This window comes from Lolium rigidum, chromosome 3 (genome assembly GCF_022539505.1).
Source record: "Lolium rigidum isolate FL_2022 chromosome 3, APGP_CSIRO_Lrig_0.1, whole genome shotgun sequence".
Lineage (NCBI taxonomy): Eukaryota > Viridiplantae > Streptophyta > Magnoliopsida > Poales > Poaceae > Lolium > Lolium rigidum.
The window spans coordinates 76,053,792-76,073,336 of record NC_061510.1 but is presented as its reverse complement, the minus strand read 5'-3'; the positions used below and the strand labels follow the sequence as shown (position 1 = coordinate 76,073,336).

Sequence of the window (19,545 nt, the reverse complement as noted above, 5' to 3'; positions counted from 1 at the left end):
AAATTATTTGTGTTATCGCTTACCTACTCGAGGACGAGTAGGAACTAAGCTTGGGGATGCTTGATACGTCGCAAACGTATCTATAATTTCTTATGTTTCATGCTACTTTTATTACAATACTTGAATGTTTTATACATACTTTACAGCATTATTATATATTTTACGGCACTAACCTATTAACAAGATGCCGAAGTGCCGCATGCTCGTTTTCTGCTGTTTTTGGTTTCGTAAATCCTAGTAAGGAAATATTCTCGGATTTGGACGAAATCAACGCCTAGGGGCCTATTTTTACACGAAGCTTCCGAAGACCGAAAGGGAGACGAAGTGGGGCCACGAGGTGGGGACACACCAGGGCGGCGCGGCCTAGGCCCCGGCCGCGCCGCCTAGTGTGTGGGCCCCCGTGACGCCTTTGACCTACCCTTCCGCCTACTTAAAGCCTCCGTCGCGAAACCCCCGTACCGAGAGCCACGATACGGAAAACCTTCCGAGACGCCGCCGCCACGAATCCCATCTCGGGGATTCAGGAGATCGCCTCCGGCACCTCGCCGGAGAGGGGAATCATCACGGAGGGCTCTACATCATCATGCCCGCCTCCGGATTGATGCGTGAGTAGTTCATCCTTGGACTATGGGTCCATAGTAGTAGCTAGATGGTTGTCTTCTCCGCTTGTGCTTTCATTGTTATAGATCTTGTGAGCTGCCTAACATGATCAAGATCATATATTTATAATGCTACATGTTGTGTTTGGCGAGATCCGATGAATATAGAATATTATGTTAAGTTGATTATCAATCTATCATATATGTGTTGTTTATGTTCTTGCATGCTCTCCGTTGCTAGTAGAGCCTCTGGCCAAGTTAATACTTGTAACTCCAAGAGGGAGTAATTATGCTCGATAGTGGGTTCATGCCTCCATTTAATTCGGGATGCTGATGGAAAGTTCTAAGGTTGTGGATGTGCTGTTGCTACTAGGGATAAAACATTGATGCTTTGTCTAAGGATATTTGTGTTGATTACATTACGCGCCATACTTAATTCAATTATTTGTTGTTTACAACTTAATAATGAAAGGGGTTCGGATGATAACCTGAAGGTGGATTATTTAGGCATAGATGCATGTTGGATAGCGGTCTATGTACTTTGTCGTAATGCCCTGATTAAATCACATAGTAATCATCGTTGATATGTATTGAATCTTTATTTGTCAATTGCTCGCCTGTAATTTGTTCACCCAGCATGCTAGTTATCTTATTGGAGAGACACCTCTAGTGAACTGTGGACCCCGGTCCATTCTTTTACATCTGAATACATTCTACTGCTTTTACTGTTCTTTGCAAACAACACCATCTTCCACTCGATATGCTTAATCCTTTGGTTTCAGCAAGCCGGTGAGATTGACAACCTCACTGTTACGTTGGGGCAAAGTACTTTGATTGTGTTGTGCAGGTTCCATGTTGGCGCTGTTTCACGGTGTTGTGCCGCACTACATTCCTCCACCAACAACCTTCACGTGCTTCTTGGCTCCTACTGGTTCGATAACCTTGGTTTCTTTCTGAGGGAAAACTTGCTGCTGTGCGCATCACACCTTCCTCTTGGGGTTCCCAACGGACGTGTACATCTACGCGCATCAATGTACACGTCCGTTGGGAACCCCAAGAGGAAGGTATGATGCGCACAGCGGCAAGTTTTCCCTCAGAATGAAACCAAGGTTATCGAACCGGTAGGAGCCAAGAAGCACGTGAAGGTTGTTGGTGGAGGAATGTAGTGCGGCGCAACACCGCTGAAACCGGCGCCAACGTGGAACCTGCACAACACAATCAAAGTACTTTGCCCCAACGTAACGATGAGGTTGTCAATCTCACCGGCTTGCTGAAAAACAAAGGATTAAACGTATCGAGTGGAAAATGGTGTTTGTTTGCAAAGAACAAGTAAGAACAGTAGAATGTATTCAGATGTAAAAGAATGGACCGGGGTCCACAGTTCACTAGTGGTGTCTCTCCAATAAGATAACTAACATGTCGGGTGAACAAATTACAGGCGGGCAATTGACAAATAAAGATTCAATACATACCAACGATGATTACTATGAGATTTAATCAGTGGCATTATGACAAAGTACATAGACCGCTATCCAAGATGCATCTATGCCTAAATAATCCACCTTCAGGTTATCATCCGAACCCCTTCCGGTATTAAGTTGTAAACAACGTGATAATTGCATTAAGTATGGTGCGTAATGTAATCAACACAAATATCCTTAGACAAAGCATCGATGTTTTATCCCTAGTAGCAACAACACATCCACAACCTTAGAACTTTCCGTCACCGTCCCGCATTAAATGGAGGCATGAACCCACTATCGAGCATAATTACTCCCTCTTGGAGTTACAAGTATCAACTTGGCCAGAGCCTCTACTAGCAACGGAGAGCATGCAAGAACATAAACAACACATATATGATAGATTGATAATCAACTTGACATAGTATTCTAGATTCATCGGATCCCGCCAAACACAACATGTAGCATTACAAATAGATGATCTTGATCATGTTAGGCAGCTCACAAGATCTAAACAATGATAGCACATGCGGAGACGACAACCATCTAGCTACTGCTATGGACCCATAGTCCAAGGATGAACTACTCACGCATCAATCCGGAGGCGGGCATGATGATGTAGAGCCCTTCCGGTGATGATTCCCCTCTCCGGCAGGGTGCCGGAGGCGATCTCCTAAATCCCCCGAGATGGGATTCGCGGCGGCGGCGTCTCTGGAAGGTTTTCCGTATCGTGGCTCTCCGTACAGGGGGTTTCGCGACTAAGGCTATTTTAGGCGGAAGGGTAGGTCAGGGGGCGACGCGAGGGGCCTAGACCACAGGGCCGCGCGGCCAGGGCCTGGGCCACGCCGCCCTATGGTCTGGCCACCTCGTGGCCCCACTTCGTTATCCCTCCGGTCTTCTGGAAGCTTCGTGGAAAAATAGGACCCTGGGCGTTGATTTCGTCCAATTCCGAGAATATTTCCTTACTAAGATTTCTGAAACCAAAAACAGCAGAAAACAACAACTGGCACTTCAGCATCTTGTTAATAGGTTAGTACCGGAAAATGTATAATAATGCTGTAAAGTATGTATAAAACATTCAAGTATTGTCATAAAAGTAGCGTGGAACATAAGAAATTATAGATAAGTTTGAGACGTATCATGTGCTTCTCATCTGTCCCCCACACGGCTCCGCTATGATCCTTTGAAACATTTATTTCTTCATCAATACATAATTACTTGCACCATTGAGCAAAGCCTGAAGAACCAACTCCCCTTCGGGGGTCGAGGGGGCAGGGGCCTTCGTAGAAGTCCCAAGTATTTGACTCTGACGCCTAGCTCTAAGCTTCAAATCCTTAGGATGGATGGCGGCAGCGACGAATGCCCAATGCAGATCATACCATGCATAATGTGTGCAACAATTCCCAGTGACGGGCTTGTCATGTGTGGCGTGACAACTACCAGGTGGCAACGCTCTAACAACGACGCTCCTCTCCTCCTCCTCTCTTACTCTCCCTTCCCCAGTGTAAAAATGGCAGGACCATTGCAAATTAGGCCATCTTCCTCTACTTGACCGGTGTGTTGTCGAGGAACTCCTTGATGTGACGGATCCAATTCTCCATGATTGATGCACTGAGGATGAACGTCATCTTCAAGTGCATGCCTTGGTCCTCGAAGTAGTAGACCTAGGAATTGGGTGCGACAACCATTGGAATGGAAAAGGGAGGAGGTTGTGGTGTTCTTTGATGTAGAATTGACGAATGAGAGGAGGTTGTGTGGTGATCTGATCATAATCTTAAGTTTTCATAGTACTTAGTCAATGTAACACGTTTAAATTTGATCAGCGTGAGCACGTAAAGGTTCGCATTGCAATTGATTGGCATGGCAATTTGGGATGTGATGGTAATCAAGCACAACATTTATGAACATATTGACTTGTTCCCGCTGACATTATCGCACACGGTTGCTCTTGCTTGACACAAGTGTCATTTTAATGGGCACACATGATTCGTACTCCTGGACCGTGCGCGATAGTGTACATCATGATTATTGGAACAAGTCATGGCCATTGAATCACATGGTTATCTAAAATGTCATGGGAATCAAACACATAATTTAAGAGAAAAAAATCAAGGGGTCCCAGAACTAAACATTAGGCGATGGTTTCAAAGCCCGCAGCGGTTCCCGTTGCACGGAGGATTGTGTGCTGAATTTATGGCATATGGTTGCATGTTTTATAAATGTATGCAAGTGTTTAATAAAAATTAGAGTAAATGTCAGTTTTTACCCCTTAGTTTAATAATTTTGACACTAATTACCCTATTTAACAAATTTGCACCCATATTACCCTATTTAACGAAAGTTTTGTCAGTTTTTACCCTCCCGGAGATTTTGCATATGTGTGTTCCAGTTGGCAGCTTTCCTACAATTTGTTTCTGCACCCAAAGAATACCTTTAACCCAATAGTTATGTCCATAACCACCATCTTGTGGGAAATAATCATGACATCTGCCTATTTGCGTGTTAGTTTTCCTGTGTTCGACTTGAATTAGATTTCATCACATAGTAGTTGCCTCTCCTTCTCCACCGTCGCGTAACAAATTTAACACTTCCATTACGTGTTTGTGTGGCTAATCAATTCACATCCTCTTCCGTGTGTTGCTTGCTAGCTACGAGATTTCAATTGAGCCAGCAGGTTTGTACATGTTGCTACCATCGGCCCAACTCACCACTCAACATTAAAAGAGGAGCTCTCTTAGCATGGAATCGTGGCCTCTAGCCCTGAGATCTCCAGCAATCACCTAGACGAGCCCCCTATTGCCATCGATTGATGCGTTGAAGCAGCACATATGTGCACGTGATGACCGTGAGTCAAAACCAGATAGCCCGACTACGATTCGATCATGCAGTAAATTGTCGGGAGAAGAAAAGAAACGTCACATGCCACTTGTACGCCAGACCTATGCTGCAGACTGCTCTCGAATTTTTAAAAGGGGTAAAATTTGACATAATTTTCACTAAATGGGGTAACACAGATGAAAAATTATTAAATGGGGTAACTCATGTCAAGAAGATCAAACTATGGGGTAAAAATTAGAATTTAATCTAAAAATTATGGGCAATGTGGGACTTCCCACGAAAGAAGTACATTGCAATCAAGATAAAGATATAAGTTCATGTCGTTTCTAAACATTAAGATGGCATTCACAATATTAATTAATCAAACATTTCAATAACAGAGTACACATGACATATAAAAGTATGATAAAATTAATATTAGGTTGTCTCATGAATTCATGATTAACATTTTCCGCCCTTACATAGACAAAATCTAATAACTAATTAAACTAAATGCTCTCCAGGTCAGCGGGGTCTTTGTGGGAGCCCGGGCCCTCAACAACGCCGACAGTGGTCCCATCGGCCTTGCTCTTTTCCCCCTTCAGCTTGGAGACTTGCAGGCTGGCATATTTTTATCTTATTCTTCATTTGATATAGCAGGTATGCCCACACACGATTGTTGGGTAGAGCCTCACATGACTTCTCCACCATGCGAAGCACATGGCCTTTGATACGTCTCAAATGTATCTATAATTTCTGATGTTCCATGCTAGTTTTATGACAATACCTACATGTTTTGTTCACACTTTATATCGTTTTGATGCATTTTCCGGAACTAACCTATTGACGAGATGCCGAAGTGCCAGTTCCTGTTTTCTGCTGTTTTTGGTTTCAGAAATGCTACTAAGGAAATATTCTCGGAATTGGACGAAATCAACGCCCAAGATATTATTTTTCTCGGGAGCTTCCAGAACATCAAAGAAGAGTCGGAGACGAGCCAGGGGGGCCACACCACCAGGCGGTGCGGCCTAGGGCCTGGGCGCGCCCCCCTATGGTCTAGTGGCCCCAGGTCCCTTCCGAGGCTGCCCTTCCGCCTATATAAGGTCCCTGACCTAAGTCTTCGATACGAATAAGCCACGGTACGAGAAAAGTTTCAGAGCCGCCGCCATCGCGAAGCCAAGATCTGGGGGACAGGAGTCTCTGTTCCGGCACGCCGCCGGGGCGGGGAAGTGCCCCCGGAAGGCTTCTCCATCGACACCACCGCCATCTTCACCGCCATCTTCATCAACGCTGCTGCTCCCATGATGAGGAGGGAGTAGTTCTCCCTCGAGGCTAAGGGCTGTATCGGTAGCTATGTGGTTAATCTCTCTCTCCGTACTCCAATACAATGATCTCATGAATTGCTTTGCATGATTGAGATCCATATGATGAGCTTTGTATCGCTACTAGTCTATGTGCTACTCATGTGATGTTATTAAAGTAGTCTATTCCTCCTGCATGGTGTAATGGTGACAGTGTGTGCATCGTGTGGTTCTTGTCGTAGATTATGATCATAATCTCTTGTAGGTTATGGAGTTAATTATCGCTATGATAGTATTGATGTGATCTATTCCCCCCTTTCATAGTGTAATGGTGACAGTGTGTATGCTATGTTAGTACTCGGGCTATTTTGCAAAGATCTATTATGCTCTAAGGTTACTTAAATATGAATGCTGAATGTTGTGGCGCTTGTTAACTCCGGCTTGAGGGAGCTCTTGTAGCCCTACACGACGATCGGTGTTTGTCATCCAACAAAAGAGTGTATGTAGCACAAATGAGAAGAAGTTATTATTTATTATGTGATCAATGTTGAGAGTGTCCACTAGTGAAAGTATGATCCCTAGGCCTTGTTTCCAATACTGCAAACACCGCTTACTTACTCGTTCTACTGCATGTTTACTCGCTGCCATATTTTATTCAGATTGCTATTACCACTCATATACATCCATACTACTTGTATTTCACTATCTCTTCGCCGAACTAGTGCACCTATACATGTGACAAGTGTATTAGGTGTGTTGAGGACACAAGAGACTTCGTGTATCGTGATTGCAGGGTTGCTTGAGAGGGATATCTTTGACCTCTTCCTCCCTGAGTTCGATAAACCTTGGGTGATCCACTTAAGGGAAAACTTGCTGCTGTTCTACAAACATCTGCTCTTGGAGGCCCAACGCTGTCTACAAGAATAGAAGCACCCGTAGACATCAAGCTATTTTCTGGCGCCGTTGCCGGGGAGGTAAGGTAAAAGGCCCTCATACTCCGGTCCCAGGTAACTAAGTTATTTTATGTTGCCGTTGTAGGTGCTGGAAGCTATTTCCTTTAGATCCTGCAATTGCATCTTTTGGTTTCTTGTTTACACTAGTTAGGCATAATGGAAAGCAACAGTGAGCTTCTTATTCTATTTCCTGAGTTAAGACATGGATTGTTTGCTGCGAAAATTAAAAAACCTATGGAATCTTATTTGCATGCTAGTAGCAATGATATTAGTATGAACGCTTTGAACACCATTGTTGCTAATGATATGGAAAATTCTAAGCTTGGGGAAGCTGGTTTTGATGAGCATGATATTTTTAGTCCCCCAAGCATTGAGGAGAAAATTTTCTTTGATGATACTTTGCCTCCTATTTATGATGATTATAATGATAGTGGTCTTTTAGTGCCGCCTACTATGGAGAGTAAATTTTATTATGATTATACTATGCCTCCTACACTTGATAATGATAGCTACTTTGTTGAATTTGCTCCCAATACAACTAATAAAATTGATTATGCTTATGTGGAGAGTAATAATTTTATGCATGTGGCTCATGACAAGAATGCTTTATGTGATAGTTATATTGTTGAGTTTGTTCATGATGCTACTGAAAGTTATTATGAGAGAGGGAAACATGGTTATATGCATCTTAATAATATTAAGTTTCCCCTCTTTATGTTGAGAATCTTGAAATTGCGCTTGTGTTGCTTTTCTATGCTTACCACTTTGTTCTTCATGAATTTATTTGTGTATAAGATTCCTTTTCATAGTAAGTGGGTTAGGCTTAAATGTGTTTTGAATTTGCTTCTTGATGTTCTCTTTTGCTTCAACTCTTATTTCTTGCGAGAGGATCATTAAAATTGGTGAGCCCATCTTAATGGCTATAAAGAAAGAACTTCTTGGGAGATAACCCATGTGTTTATTTTGCTACTGTTTTGTTGAGTCTTGGAAGTTGTTTACTACTGTAGCAACCTCTCCTTATCATGTTTTTGTGCCAAGTAAAGTCTCTATGGTAAAGTTGATGCTAGATTTGGATTACTGCGCAGAAACAGATTTGCTGTCTGTCACGAATTTGCGCAGAGCTCTCTGTAGGTAACTCAGAAAAATCTGAAAATTTACGTGCGTGATCCTCAGATATGTACGCAACTTTCATTAGTTTTAAGTTTTTCCATCTGAGCAAGTTAAGTGCCCCTGCAAAATTCGTCTTTACGGACTGTTCTATTTTGACAGATTCTGCCTTTTATTTCACATTGCCGCTTTTGTTATGTTGAATGAGTTTCTTTGTTCCATTAACTTTCGGAAGCTTTGTGCAATGTCCAGAAGTGTTAAGAATGATTGTGTCACCTCTGAACATGTGAATTTTTATTATGCACTAACCCTCTAATGAGTTTGCTTGAAGTTTGGTGTGGAGGAAGTTTTCAAGGATCAATAGAAGAGGATGATATACTATGATCAAGAAGAGTGCAAGGTCTAAGCTTGGGGATGCCCCCGTGGTTCATCCCTGCATATTTCAAGAAGACTCAAGCATCTAAGCTTGGGGATGCCCAAGGCATCCCCTTCTTCATCGACAACTTATCAGGTCACTTCTAGTGAAACTATATTTTTATTCCGTCACATCTTATGTACTTTACTTAGAGCGTATGTGTGCTTTTATTTTCGTTTTGTTATTTTCATTCTCTGAATAAATTCATGCTCATGTGGGAGAGAGACACGCTCCTCTTTTTCATATGAACACTAGTGTTTTTCATTCTTACTTTTAATGTTCAAGGGTGAAAGTTGATCGTTTCACTTGTTGCTATTTGGTTGGAATTAGAAAATGCTTCATATGGTCTTGAATAATTTGATACTTGGCAATTGTTTTGAGCTCACATAGATCATGTTTAAGCTCTTGCATCATGTAGTTTAAATCTAGTAGTGGAGAACTACTGTAGAGTTTGTTGAAATTTGGTTTGCATGATTGGTCTCTCTAAGGTCTAGATATTTTCTGGTAAAAGTGTTTGAGCAACAAGGAAGATAGTGTAGAGTCTTATAATGCTTGCAATATGTTCTTATGTAAGTTTTGCTGTACCGGTTTATACTTGTGTTTGCTTCAAACAACCTTGCTAGCCAAAGCCTTGTACTGAGAGGAAATGCTTCTCGTGCATCCAAACACCTTGAGCCAAAACCCATGCCATTTGTGTCCACCATATCTACCTACTATGTGGTATTTCCTGCCATTCCAAGTAAATACTTCATGTGCTACCTTTAAACAATTCAAAAGTTATTATCTCTTATTTGTGTTAATGTTTTATAGCTCATGAGGAAGTATGTGGTGTTTTATCTTTCGATCTTGTCATTTACTTCTACGGACTTTCACAATGGACTAGTGGCTCATCCGCTTATCCAATAATTTTGCAAAAAGAGCTGGCAATGGGGTTCCCAGCCCCAATTAATTAACTTGCATTAATAATTCTCTTCACATGTTTTGCCCCGATCTATCGGTAAGCAACTTAAATTTGCAAATAGACACTCCTCCATGGTATGTGAATGTTGGAAGGCACCCGAGGATTCGGTTAGCCATGGCTTGTGTAAGCAAAAGGTTGGGGGGAGTGTCATCTAATAAATAAAACTAAAGTACATGTGTAAACAAAAGAGAAGAGGGTTGATCTACCTTGCCTGGTAGAGATAACGTCCTTCATGGGAGCCGCTCTTGAAAGTCTGGTTGATAAGGTAGTTAGAGTACCCATTACCATTCGTTGACAACAACAAACACCTCTCAAAACTTTACTTTTATGCTCTCTATATGATTTCAAAACTTGAAAAGCTCTAGCACATGATTTAATCCCTGCTTCCCTCTGCGAAGGGCCTATCTTTTACTTTATTGTTGAGTCAGTTTACCCATTTCCTTCCATCTTAGAAGCAAACACTTGTGTCAACTGTGCATTGATTCTTACATACTTGCTTATTTGCATTCATCATATTACTCTGTGTTGACAATTATCCATGAGATATGTATGTTGAAAGTTGAAAGCAACTGCTAAAACTTATATCTTCCTTTGTGTTGCTTCGATGCCTTTACTTTGAATTTATTGCTTTATGGGTTAACTCTTATGCAAGACTTTTTGATGCTTGTCTTGAAAGTACTATTCATGAAAAGTTTTGCTATATGTTATCTATTTGTTAGCAAACTATAGATCATTGCTTTGAATCACTCCATTCATGTCATATGCTTTACAATAATGTTGATCAAGATTATGATGGTAGCATGTCACTTCAGAAATTATTTGTGTTATCGTTTACCTACTCGAGGGCGAGTAGGAACTAAGCTTGGGGATGCTTGATACGTCTCAAACGTATCTATAATTTCTGATGTTCCATGCTAGTTTTATGACAATACCTACATGTTTTGTTCACACTTTATATCGTTTTGATGCATTTTTCGGAACTAACCTATTGACGAGATGCCAAAGTGCCAGTTCCTGTTTTCTGCTGTTTTTGGTTTCAGAAATCCTAGTAAGGAAATATTCTCGGAATTGGACGAAATCAACGCCCAAGATATTATTTTTCTCGGGAGCTTCCAGAACATCAAAGAAGAGTCGGAGACGAGCCAGGGGGGCCACACCACCAGGCGGCGCGGCCTAGGGCCTGGGCGCGCCCCCCTATGGTATGGTGTCCCCAGGTCCCTTCCGAGGCTGCCCTTCCGCCTATATAAGGTCCCTGACCTAAGTCTTCGATACGAATAAGCCACGGTACGAGAAAAGTTCCAGAGCCGCCGCCATCGCGAAGCCAAGATCTGGGGGACAGGAGTCTCTGTTCCGGCACGCCGCCGGGACGGGGAAGTGCCCCCGGAAGGCTTCTCCATCGACACCACCGCCATCTTCACCGCCATCTTCATCAACGCTGATGCTCCCATGATGAGGAGGGAGTAGTTCTCCCTCGAGGCTAAGGGCTGTACCGGTAGCTATGTGGTTAATCTCTCTCTGTACTCCAATACAATGATCTCATGAATTGCTTTGCATGATTGAGATCCATATGATGAGCTTTGTATCGCTACTAGTCTATGTGCTACTCATGTGATGTTATTAAAGTAGTCTATTCCTCCTGCATGGTGTAACGGTGACAGTGTGTGCATCGTGTGATTCTTGTCGTAGATTATGATCATAATCTCTTGTAGGTTATGGAGTTAATTATCGCTATGATAGTATTGATGTGATCTATTCCCCCTTTCATAGTGTAATGGTGACAGTGTGTATGCTATGTTAGTACTCGGGCTATTTTGCAAAGATCTATTATGCTCTAAGGTTACTTAAATATGAATGCTGAATGTTGTGGCGCTTGTTAACTCCGGCTTGAGGGAGCTCTTGTAGCCCTACACAACGACTGGTGTTTGTCATCCAACAAAAGAGTGTATGTAGCACAAATAAGAAGAAGTTATTATTTATTATGTGATCAATGTTGAGAGTGTCCACTAGTGAAAGTATGATCCCTAGGCCTTGTTTCCAATACTGCAAACACCGCTTACTTACTGTTCTACTGCATGTTTACTCGCTGCCATATTTTATTCAGATTGCTATTACCACTCATATACATCCATACTACTTGTATTTCACTATCTCTTCGCCGAACTAGTGCACCTATACATCTGACAAGTGTATTAGGTGTGTTGGGGACACAAGAGACTTCTTGTATCGTGATTGCAGGGTTGCTTGAGAGGGATATCTTTGACCTCTTCCTCCCTGAGTTCGATAAACCTTGGGTGATCCACTTAAGGGAAAACTTGCTGCTGTTCTACAAACCTCTGCTCTTGGAGGCCCAACACTGTCTACAAAAATAGAAGCACCCGTAGACATCAGCCTTCGTCACACGCCATGTCGTGATGGAGACCTAGCTCCACCAACTTCGGATCCTCCACTGGTGACTCCTAAGTTACGACAGAGGAGGGTGTGACTTCACCTGGAAGTGGGAGGGTGGGTACTCCATGGGGTCGTGCTTAGCCAAGAAGAGTTTGGACTGCTCTCCCTTTAGCTTCTACACTAATCACACTTTGCCTGCACGCACCGCTAGGTGCTTCACCACATATTTGTGGTGGTGAGGCATCATTCATATAGAATTATCAAGCATTTTTGCATGTATGAGCTACCGGCGGTGCTCAATGTATATATTAATAGATGAGACAGGGTGTCGGGAAGGCGGCTAGACGGCGAAAGGAAAACATTACACACATCATGGGTGTTCAAAAAAAACGAATGTAGTAGCGATGCTAGCTAGCTGTGTGATACTTCAATCGAAACCGCGTACCCCGTCGTCTCACAAGATAGGAGCCGGCCTCTCCCGCCCCAAATCCCCACTAGGGCGAGTGTTGGTACCATATCCCTCCGCTTGCTGCTCCAACGACCGAAGGGAAGGGGACTCGTTCCTCCATTCTGTTCTAGTTTCTAGGATTAGGGTTTGTCTATTGTAGTGCATCGTTGGGGTGGTGGGAGCGGCGACCGGGCAAATAGATCTGCCTCAACTCTATTCACACGTCGATGTTGACCTTCACGTCGGCATATCAGAGTTGATGGTATCGTATGCTTATCGATCCTTCAGATCGACAACTTGGTCTTCTCGCTATTCTTCAGATCTGGCAACAACCCTTCTCGACATGTCGCCAAAAATTCATCGTTATCCACGGCGACGTTGGGGACTAGGCAAGGTGGATGCCCTGGAACAAGGATGTTGGTCCGGAGGTGGTGGTTTTGTCATTATTCCCCGACATCATCGATAGGATGCGGTGGATCTTGGTCCAAGACAACACGGGGACGTCCTCCGATCAACGTGCCACCACGACATGTGCTTTGGTGTTTGCAGCGGTCATGTTCATCGACTCAAAAAACCTCGTTGGCGATGATGCTTTTTTGGATCTGGCAATGGTAGAGGCTCGACGGCTCCTCCAAAGTGCGTCTAGGTGGTAGCTGCTGGCTTCGGCGAGTGCAAGAAACCCTATGGATAGTTTTGTATTTTTCTATCTTTTAGGCTTCTTTTTGCATAGTTTTCAGGATAACTGTTTTCTTAGTTTCTACATTTGTTTATTCATGTAACTTAACTTTCTATCAATGAAATAGGTGGTTGCTCTAAAAAAAAGGGTGGATGTTAAAAATAGTTGTTGCAAAGAAGGATGAATGATTGTATTCGTGCATCTCAAAAAATTTATCATACATGCACATAATTCACTATCTAGTACTAATAAAAAATTATATGGTCACATCAACATCTATAAATGGGCAGTTATAACCGCAACAACAAAGTTACCTGACGGGTAACAAGTTATTTGTGCAAATTATTGACAAACATGAAATTATGAATAAAAGGATCATTTGACATAGCAATTACACCCAATTTCATTACCTTTGTTGTTTTCACCAAAGGTTATGCTTAATGGGACTTAAAAGTCATGATGGAGATTCATCAAAGTTGGAGAGAAGATATACTAGGAGAGCAAAATGATCGGAAACCACACTTAGATTGAGTGTTCTCAAAATATGATGATACATTCATTGTTGGTTGTATAGTTTTGGAAGGTGAACCACACCACACTACCTTCATCAAGACAGCACAGATATTTTCCGTACTTGGAACTCACGCAATATAGAAGGTACTATTACAGTGAACTGCAATAACTAAATTGCTTATATCCTATACTACTCATGTGATCTAGGCCTGGCCGAGGAGCTCCTCCCACGGTTCCGACTGTAACTTTATGTAGCAGTTGCTGGAGGCAGCGCCTTGTTGAAGGATCATCCTGTGTTTGTCACAACACAGCAAATATACATTTAACAGAAACTTCAGGTTTATCCTTCTGCGATGATAAGTAAATGGTAAGGACCGATGGGTTAACACGACTCACCACAAGAAAGCTGTCGACCGTTCCATCTTTCAGAACGTCAGGGAGGAGTGCTTGCAACGTCACACAAGCGCTACACATTGAGAAAGGAAAACAGATTAAATTCCATGAGAAGATATAAGATGCAAAATCATTATGTACGTAGCATAGAAATGAAAGCAGTAACTACCTGGGATTGTCAGATAACCTGTGGAAACACCGAATTATGTGCTTGAGCAACCTTGCGGGAGCAGAGGGTTGAACAGGGCGTGAAAGTACCATGTATACTAAAAGACTGGCCACAGCAAACAAGCGCTCGGGTTTGGCACATATGTAACACAGTCCAAGATTGTCAAGCAGAATCTTTTGGACAATGAAGGTGGCCACCTGCGTGTAAAATTTGACTTAATTAGTGAAACCAAAGCTTATATTTGTATTTAAATTTGTGTTGAATTCAACTGCGAACTCCACCCTAATATCTTTTGGAGAACCCGCAAAAATAATATCTTTTGGAGATACTTTGGATACTCGATGGTCTAGCTTATATTCCTTACCCAAACAAAATGTGAACTACGTCCGTCAGCTTCCGATCCTGTCACGTCCGTCAGCTGCGACGATGCTACCACCCTTGCGGCGGCCCCGGTTCTATCCTGTCACGTCCGTCAGCTTCCGATCCCCTACCTTGGCCTGCCTCTATCCCTCCGCAAGCCAACCAGAGGGGAGCTCCAGCCGGTCCTGGCCTACGTCCGTGCTGTCATGGCGGCATCCGTGGTGTATCAGCTCATGGCGCTCGACGTGGAACCTTGGTTCATCCAAGCCGTCGACAAGCTCCGTCGCGGATTCCTTTGGGCGGGCAAGAACGAGGCCTATGGCGGAAACTGCATGGTGGCGTGGGAGGCCGTCTGCGCCCCTAAGTGCCTTGGTGGCCTCGGTTTGGCCAACCTGCGGTGGATGCATGCGGCGCTCCGCGCGCGGTGGATATGGCTTCAGCGCACTGACACCTCCCGGCCTTGGACAGGAATGAGGTTTGCGGTGTGCCCCAACGCTACGGCCATGTTTCGCGCCTCGGTGGTGATCACTGTCGGGGCTGGGGAGAGTATCCTCTTTTGGGAGGACCCGTGGATTGGCGGCCTCTCCGTCGCGGCTTTGGCTCCGGCAGTCCTTAGGCTCGTCAAGCCGGGCGTGGTCTCCCGGCTCAAGGTTAGCGAGGGGATGGCTAACAACAGCTGGGTGCTTGACATCGCTGGCCCTCTCTGTGGACGCGGTGGTTCAGTTCCTCAAGCTCTGGGCGGTGGTGGGCAGTGCTCCCCGGGGGGCTGGGCCCGATGTGCTTTCATGGAAGTGGACGGCAGACAGCAATTTCTCCTCCAAGTCTGCCTACCGTGTGTTCTTCCATGGAACCACCGCTCTCCCGGGGGCGACGCTTGTTTGGCACTCCTTTGTGCCTTTCAAGTATCGCTTCCACGCTTTGCTATGGCTACGCCGGAGGTGTTGGACGGCGGATAGGAGGCTGCGGCGCGGTCTCACCTCGCATGTGGTATGCCCGCTTTGTAATGGCGCCGACGAATCTGCGGACCATATAGGGGTTCTTCCGCCGTGCTGGGTTGGCGTTACAGGTGCCGGCTGCAGACAGCGTCTTTCACTGCTAGTGGCCTGAGGTGGTCAGCCCGCTCTCCCACGCCGATGTCAAGGTTGCCAACTCCGCCGTCATGCTGGTGCCCCCCCCCCCCCGGCCTGTCGGGGTGGAGGGTGGCGGTCCTTTGGGACCCTCCTTGTTTGTTGTCTTATGCTCCTTCTTCTTAATGAAAAAAAAACGCAGATCTCCTGTGGGTTCTCGAAAAAAAAAAGTGAACTACTGGGAGTGCAACCGTTCCGCAAAATCTTCAGATTTTAATTATTAAAACAAGTGCACCTTTGCTAGATCTTAACACAGAGAAAATGGTGCTATTGTAGTTGAGGACTGAGATGCTAGGTACGTACAGTTTTTGAAAGTTCACTGCCCACCTCCATGCAACGCAAGCATCGAGGAACTATTTCAGTTTCCAGCAGAAAACTGATAACTTTACTATCATCGACCTGCATTGTAATCAGGTCATACATCAAGTAATACAGTTGGTTATCTTTTCGTGTCAAATAAGTTAATAGTTACCTTAACAAGAGCACCGATAACACCCAGGCTAGTAAGCCGCAAGTACTCAAAGGGTCTTGTTTTGCTCTCGGTATTCAAGAAGGGGTACAAGTAGCATGGAATGTTAGCTGAAATGAATAATTAAAGAGGAGGGTAAGTGAATATAGCAAACAAGTTCTAAAAAACATTACAAATATATGTATACCAAACTTCTATAAACAAAAGGACGCGCTGGTTACCATTTAAGAACAACGTCCTCGTCTCCGGGTGCGATGCAACACACTGCAATAGGTTTCAAATTCCCCATAAAACAGCTTAGACGTCAAAGATAGCATCTAATGGGGGTAACATAAAGCGACCTCAAATTCTTAAAACAGAATGGGGTCAAATGTTCCGCTCTTATCAGGGTTTTTTTCACATAAAGTGTACCTGAAAAAGTGCAAGTACGTTGCAGACTCGGTTTGATGCACCTGGCGATAAAGTTAGGGTTGAAAGTGCGTCATAGATAGACAAGATTTCCTGTACATATTTCATGTTGACAAATATAACAAGTGAGAAAGATCAAAGATTAGCTGAAAAACACTAGGTAAGCATGCATGATATATCATCAGTTACACAACCACAACACTAGAATAAAGTAGGCTCAAAGCTCCCCGGTCTATTTTCTCTCTACTTAGAAGCAGGCGAATAAACATAGAAGGACTATGGATTTATGCAAACCTGTAGTAGAGAAGCAATTGTACCAAACGAGTGCCATAACAGCGGGGCCAAGATATCTTGAAACATCTCTCTTTTCTGAAAAAGATATTTTAGGCATGTTTACTTATCTTTTTTTCCTTACATAATACCTTAGCATATATAATGACTGATATTTTATTAATCTGAAATTGCTTAGTTCAGCATTATTACATAATTAATTACCACAAAAGAACCACTGATGAAACCTTGTTGAAGATGATAAACTAAGATTTATGCAATTAATTCATCGAACGGAGTATAAATTTCCTACTCCCTCCAATCCATATGAGTGTCGTGGTAAGTCTTAGTTCAAACTTGTACTACTTCCTTAGTAAACCACGACAATTATTATGGATCCGAGGGATTACAAAATAACCATAATAATTTGCCGTTTAGAAATTTATTTTGAAGTGTTCCGCTCTTATCATACAAATTCGGCTACTAAGAGGTTGTGTCCGGTGTCGAGATGGATTATGATCATCCATTCACACCAGCTTTTCCTTGTTGATCGTTTGACTAATCAAATTATATTTACATTCTTTCACAGCATAGCACAGTTCAACAATCGTGCACCAAACCTAAGCAACTTCGCAAAATCAAAAATCAAGCAATTAATTTATAATAAGTAATGTTGGCAATGCATCTATTCTTTTTTGTAAATTTGCCCCGTGCCGCAGGAACTCAACAACTAATGGATAACATAAACAAGATGTTCCGTCCGTTCATAAATAGGCAGCATATAAATTCATTCAAAAATTCAATTATTTGTAAGTTTGACCAAATATGTAGAAGAGAAAATCAATATATGAATAAATACATGCGTTATTAATATGGTGAACCTGCCTCTCGGGGAGGTTTAGACCATGCTCCCATCCCCCCATAGGTGACCGGGGTGGCCCAAACCTCCCCTGCCTCCTCCCCCTCCCCTTCCGCTAGGCAAAGCCCGTGCGGTGCTGGCGGTGGTGGATCTCCCTTCCTCGCACCTCAGGATGCACTACAACAAATGTGTTGACACGGTGGATCTCCTAGAACCTGACGGGGCACGCTCGACCTGATGGTGGTGAAGCTCGGCGGTCGGTCATTGCACCTCCTGCCATGGCGGGCGGTGGAGCTCTCGGACGCGGAGGTGGCACCTCGCCGCGCATCTGGTCTTCGGCTGAGGCTGCACGCAGGGGTGGCAGCCTATCTGGAACAGGGGGCTTGGTCTGGGCTAGGCGGGCCTAGCCAGGATATGCAAGATCCTCCTTGGGTGGTCTGTGGCGGCAGTACGATGTCCCCATTGACACCCTTCGCCACCATGCTGCCATGATCCCTATGTTCGAGCTCGATCTGGGCCTGGCAGGTTTGGATCTGGCATCTCGTTCGCATGTTCATGTCGGAAACGTTCTGACTTTTTCAAGGCACTTTCAGCACTCCGATGTTGCAGGGGCGACGTCCTGGCCAGCTCTCCGGGATTGCGTCCCGGGGCCGGTGCGTGCTCGTCGGGGTAGGCAGCATGCTCGGACCTGGTGTCTCCATGGCCAATGGGCTGGGCTTTGGGTTGAAGCACCGACATCTCCCATGGCGCGACACTAGCTGAGACAGCCCCCCTAGGCTCTCGAACAATCGCCCAAACAAGGAGCTATATCATGTAAAAAGAAACCCTGCTGGTGTTTGCGTCGAGCGGAGACTGTGAGGAGGTATTGGGAGACTTCGCGGACACAACTGAGGCCGCTACCACGTTGTGACACCATGGGCAGGAGTTGACAAGGAGAGACGTGATCCAGCAAAAATGGTGAGATGGGCCTCATGGTGATGCCTCCGGGAAGGTTCGGGAAGGGGAACAACACCTGCAGATGTCGCCATCACCAGGCGGCTGACAACCAGCCCTAGCTTTCACCGAGGCACTAGTATTTTATACCAACAGAACTATGTGTTGTTTTGTGTGCACTCATATGAGCCGGTTGATAGGTTCGTTAATTCAAAGCCAGACACATTTCGAGCTTTCCTTTTAAAAAAGTATATCTTATGGTCTCTCTATTGATAGAGGCTTTGATATTATAAATCTTCATATTTTATTATCATAATATACTTAGTTACTTTTAAAGCATTGATTTTTTGACTCAACTTATGTGTCACCTATCCGGCGAGGGAGAAGGTGCTACAGTTCACGTTAATGTGTAGTATGCGCTAGGACGTAATTTGTAGACAAATACACAAGTACATTGTTCTTGTAACGAAGCTCTTGCGCGTCCTGCCCACGTACGTTGCTTATCAGATTGATTTCTACCACAATGGTGAGCAAGCGCTAGAACCCTAGAAGAGGTGCAGTACGTGACCTTACCTCAGAGAGCTCCACGAGGGCATTCTCGCGCAGCAAGGGGTCGCAGAGGTCGAGCACCAGCTGCTCTACCGACGCCAGGTCATTGCCTCCCTGCGTCACGGCAGCGCCGCCGACACCGCCGCCGATCGGAGAGGGAGATGCCGTGATGGAAGGTGGTACGGAGACGGAAGGCTGCAGAGGCGCCATTGCCCTCGCGCGCGCGTCCAACGGGCTTGGATTCGACTGCTGAAAGCACGGCGCGGTAATTCCGATCTGAGCTCCAGTCAACACAACCTGGAGAGGAGAGACACGCTGCGGCGTGGAGGACGTGTAGTAGAAACGAAAGAGACGATTATCTTCTGGTAAA

At 44.4% G+C, this 19,545-nt stretch overlaps 1 protein-coding gene across 1 annotated transcript; it reads right to left on the bottom strand.

Moving 5' to 3' along the window:
- Window positions 1–13,788: 13,788 nt before the first annotated feature.
- Window positions 13,789–19,385, bottom strand: LOC124695052 (CCR4-NOT transcription complex subunit 9-like). Its single transcript, XM_047227947.1, has 9 exons — window positions 19,200–19,385; window positions 16,859–16,933; window positions 16,568–16,657; window positions 16,378–16,420; window positions 16,160–16,266; window positions 15,991–16,086; window positions 14,201–14,397; window positions 14,035–14,104; window positions 13,789–13,929 (listed from the first exon to the last, which is right to left on the bottom strand). The coding sequence occupies exons 1-9, from the start codon at window positions 19,383–19,385 to the stop codon at window positions 13,789–13,791; spliced, it is 1,005 nt and encodes a 334-aa protein (XP_047083903.1).
- Between the last annotated feature and the right edge of the window lie 160 nt (window positions 19,386–19,545).

Coding starts and splice junctions, on each gene's coding strand:
- LOC124695052 (XM_047227947.1), bottom strand. CDS start 19,385: ATGGCGCCTCTGCAGCCTTCCGTCTCCGTACCACCTTCCATCACGGCA. Junction 16,087..16,159: donor TTATCGGTGCTCTTGTTAAG/GTAACTATTAAC, acceptor ATTACAATGCAG/GTCGATGATAGTAAAGTTAT. Junction 14,105..14,200: donor AGGTTATCTGACAATCCCAG/GTAGTTACTGCT, acceptor CTCAATGTGTAG/CGCTTGTGTGACGTTGCAAG.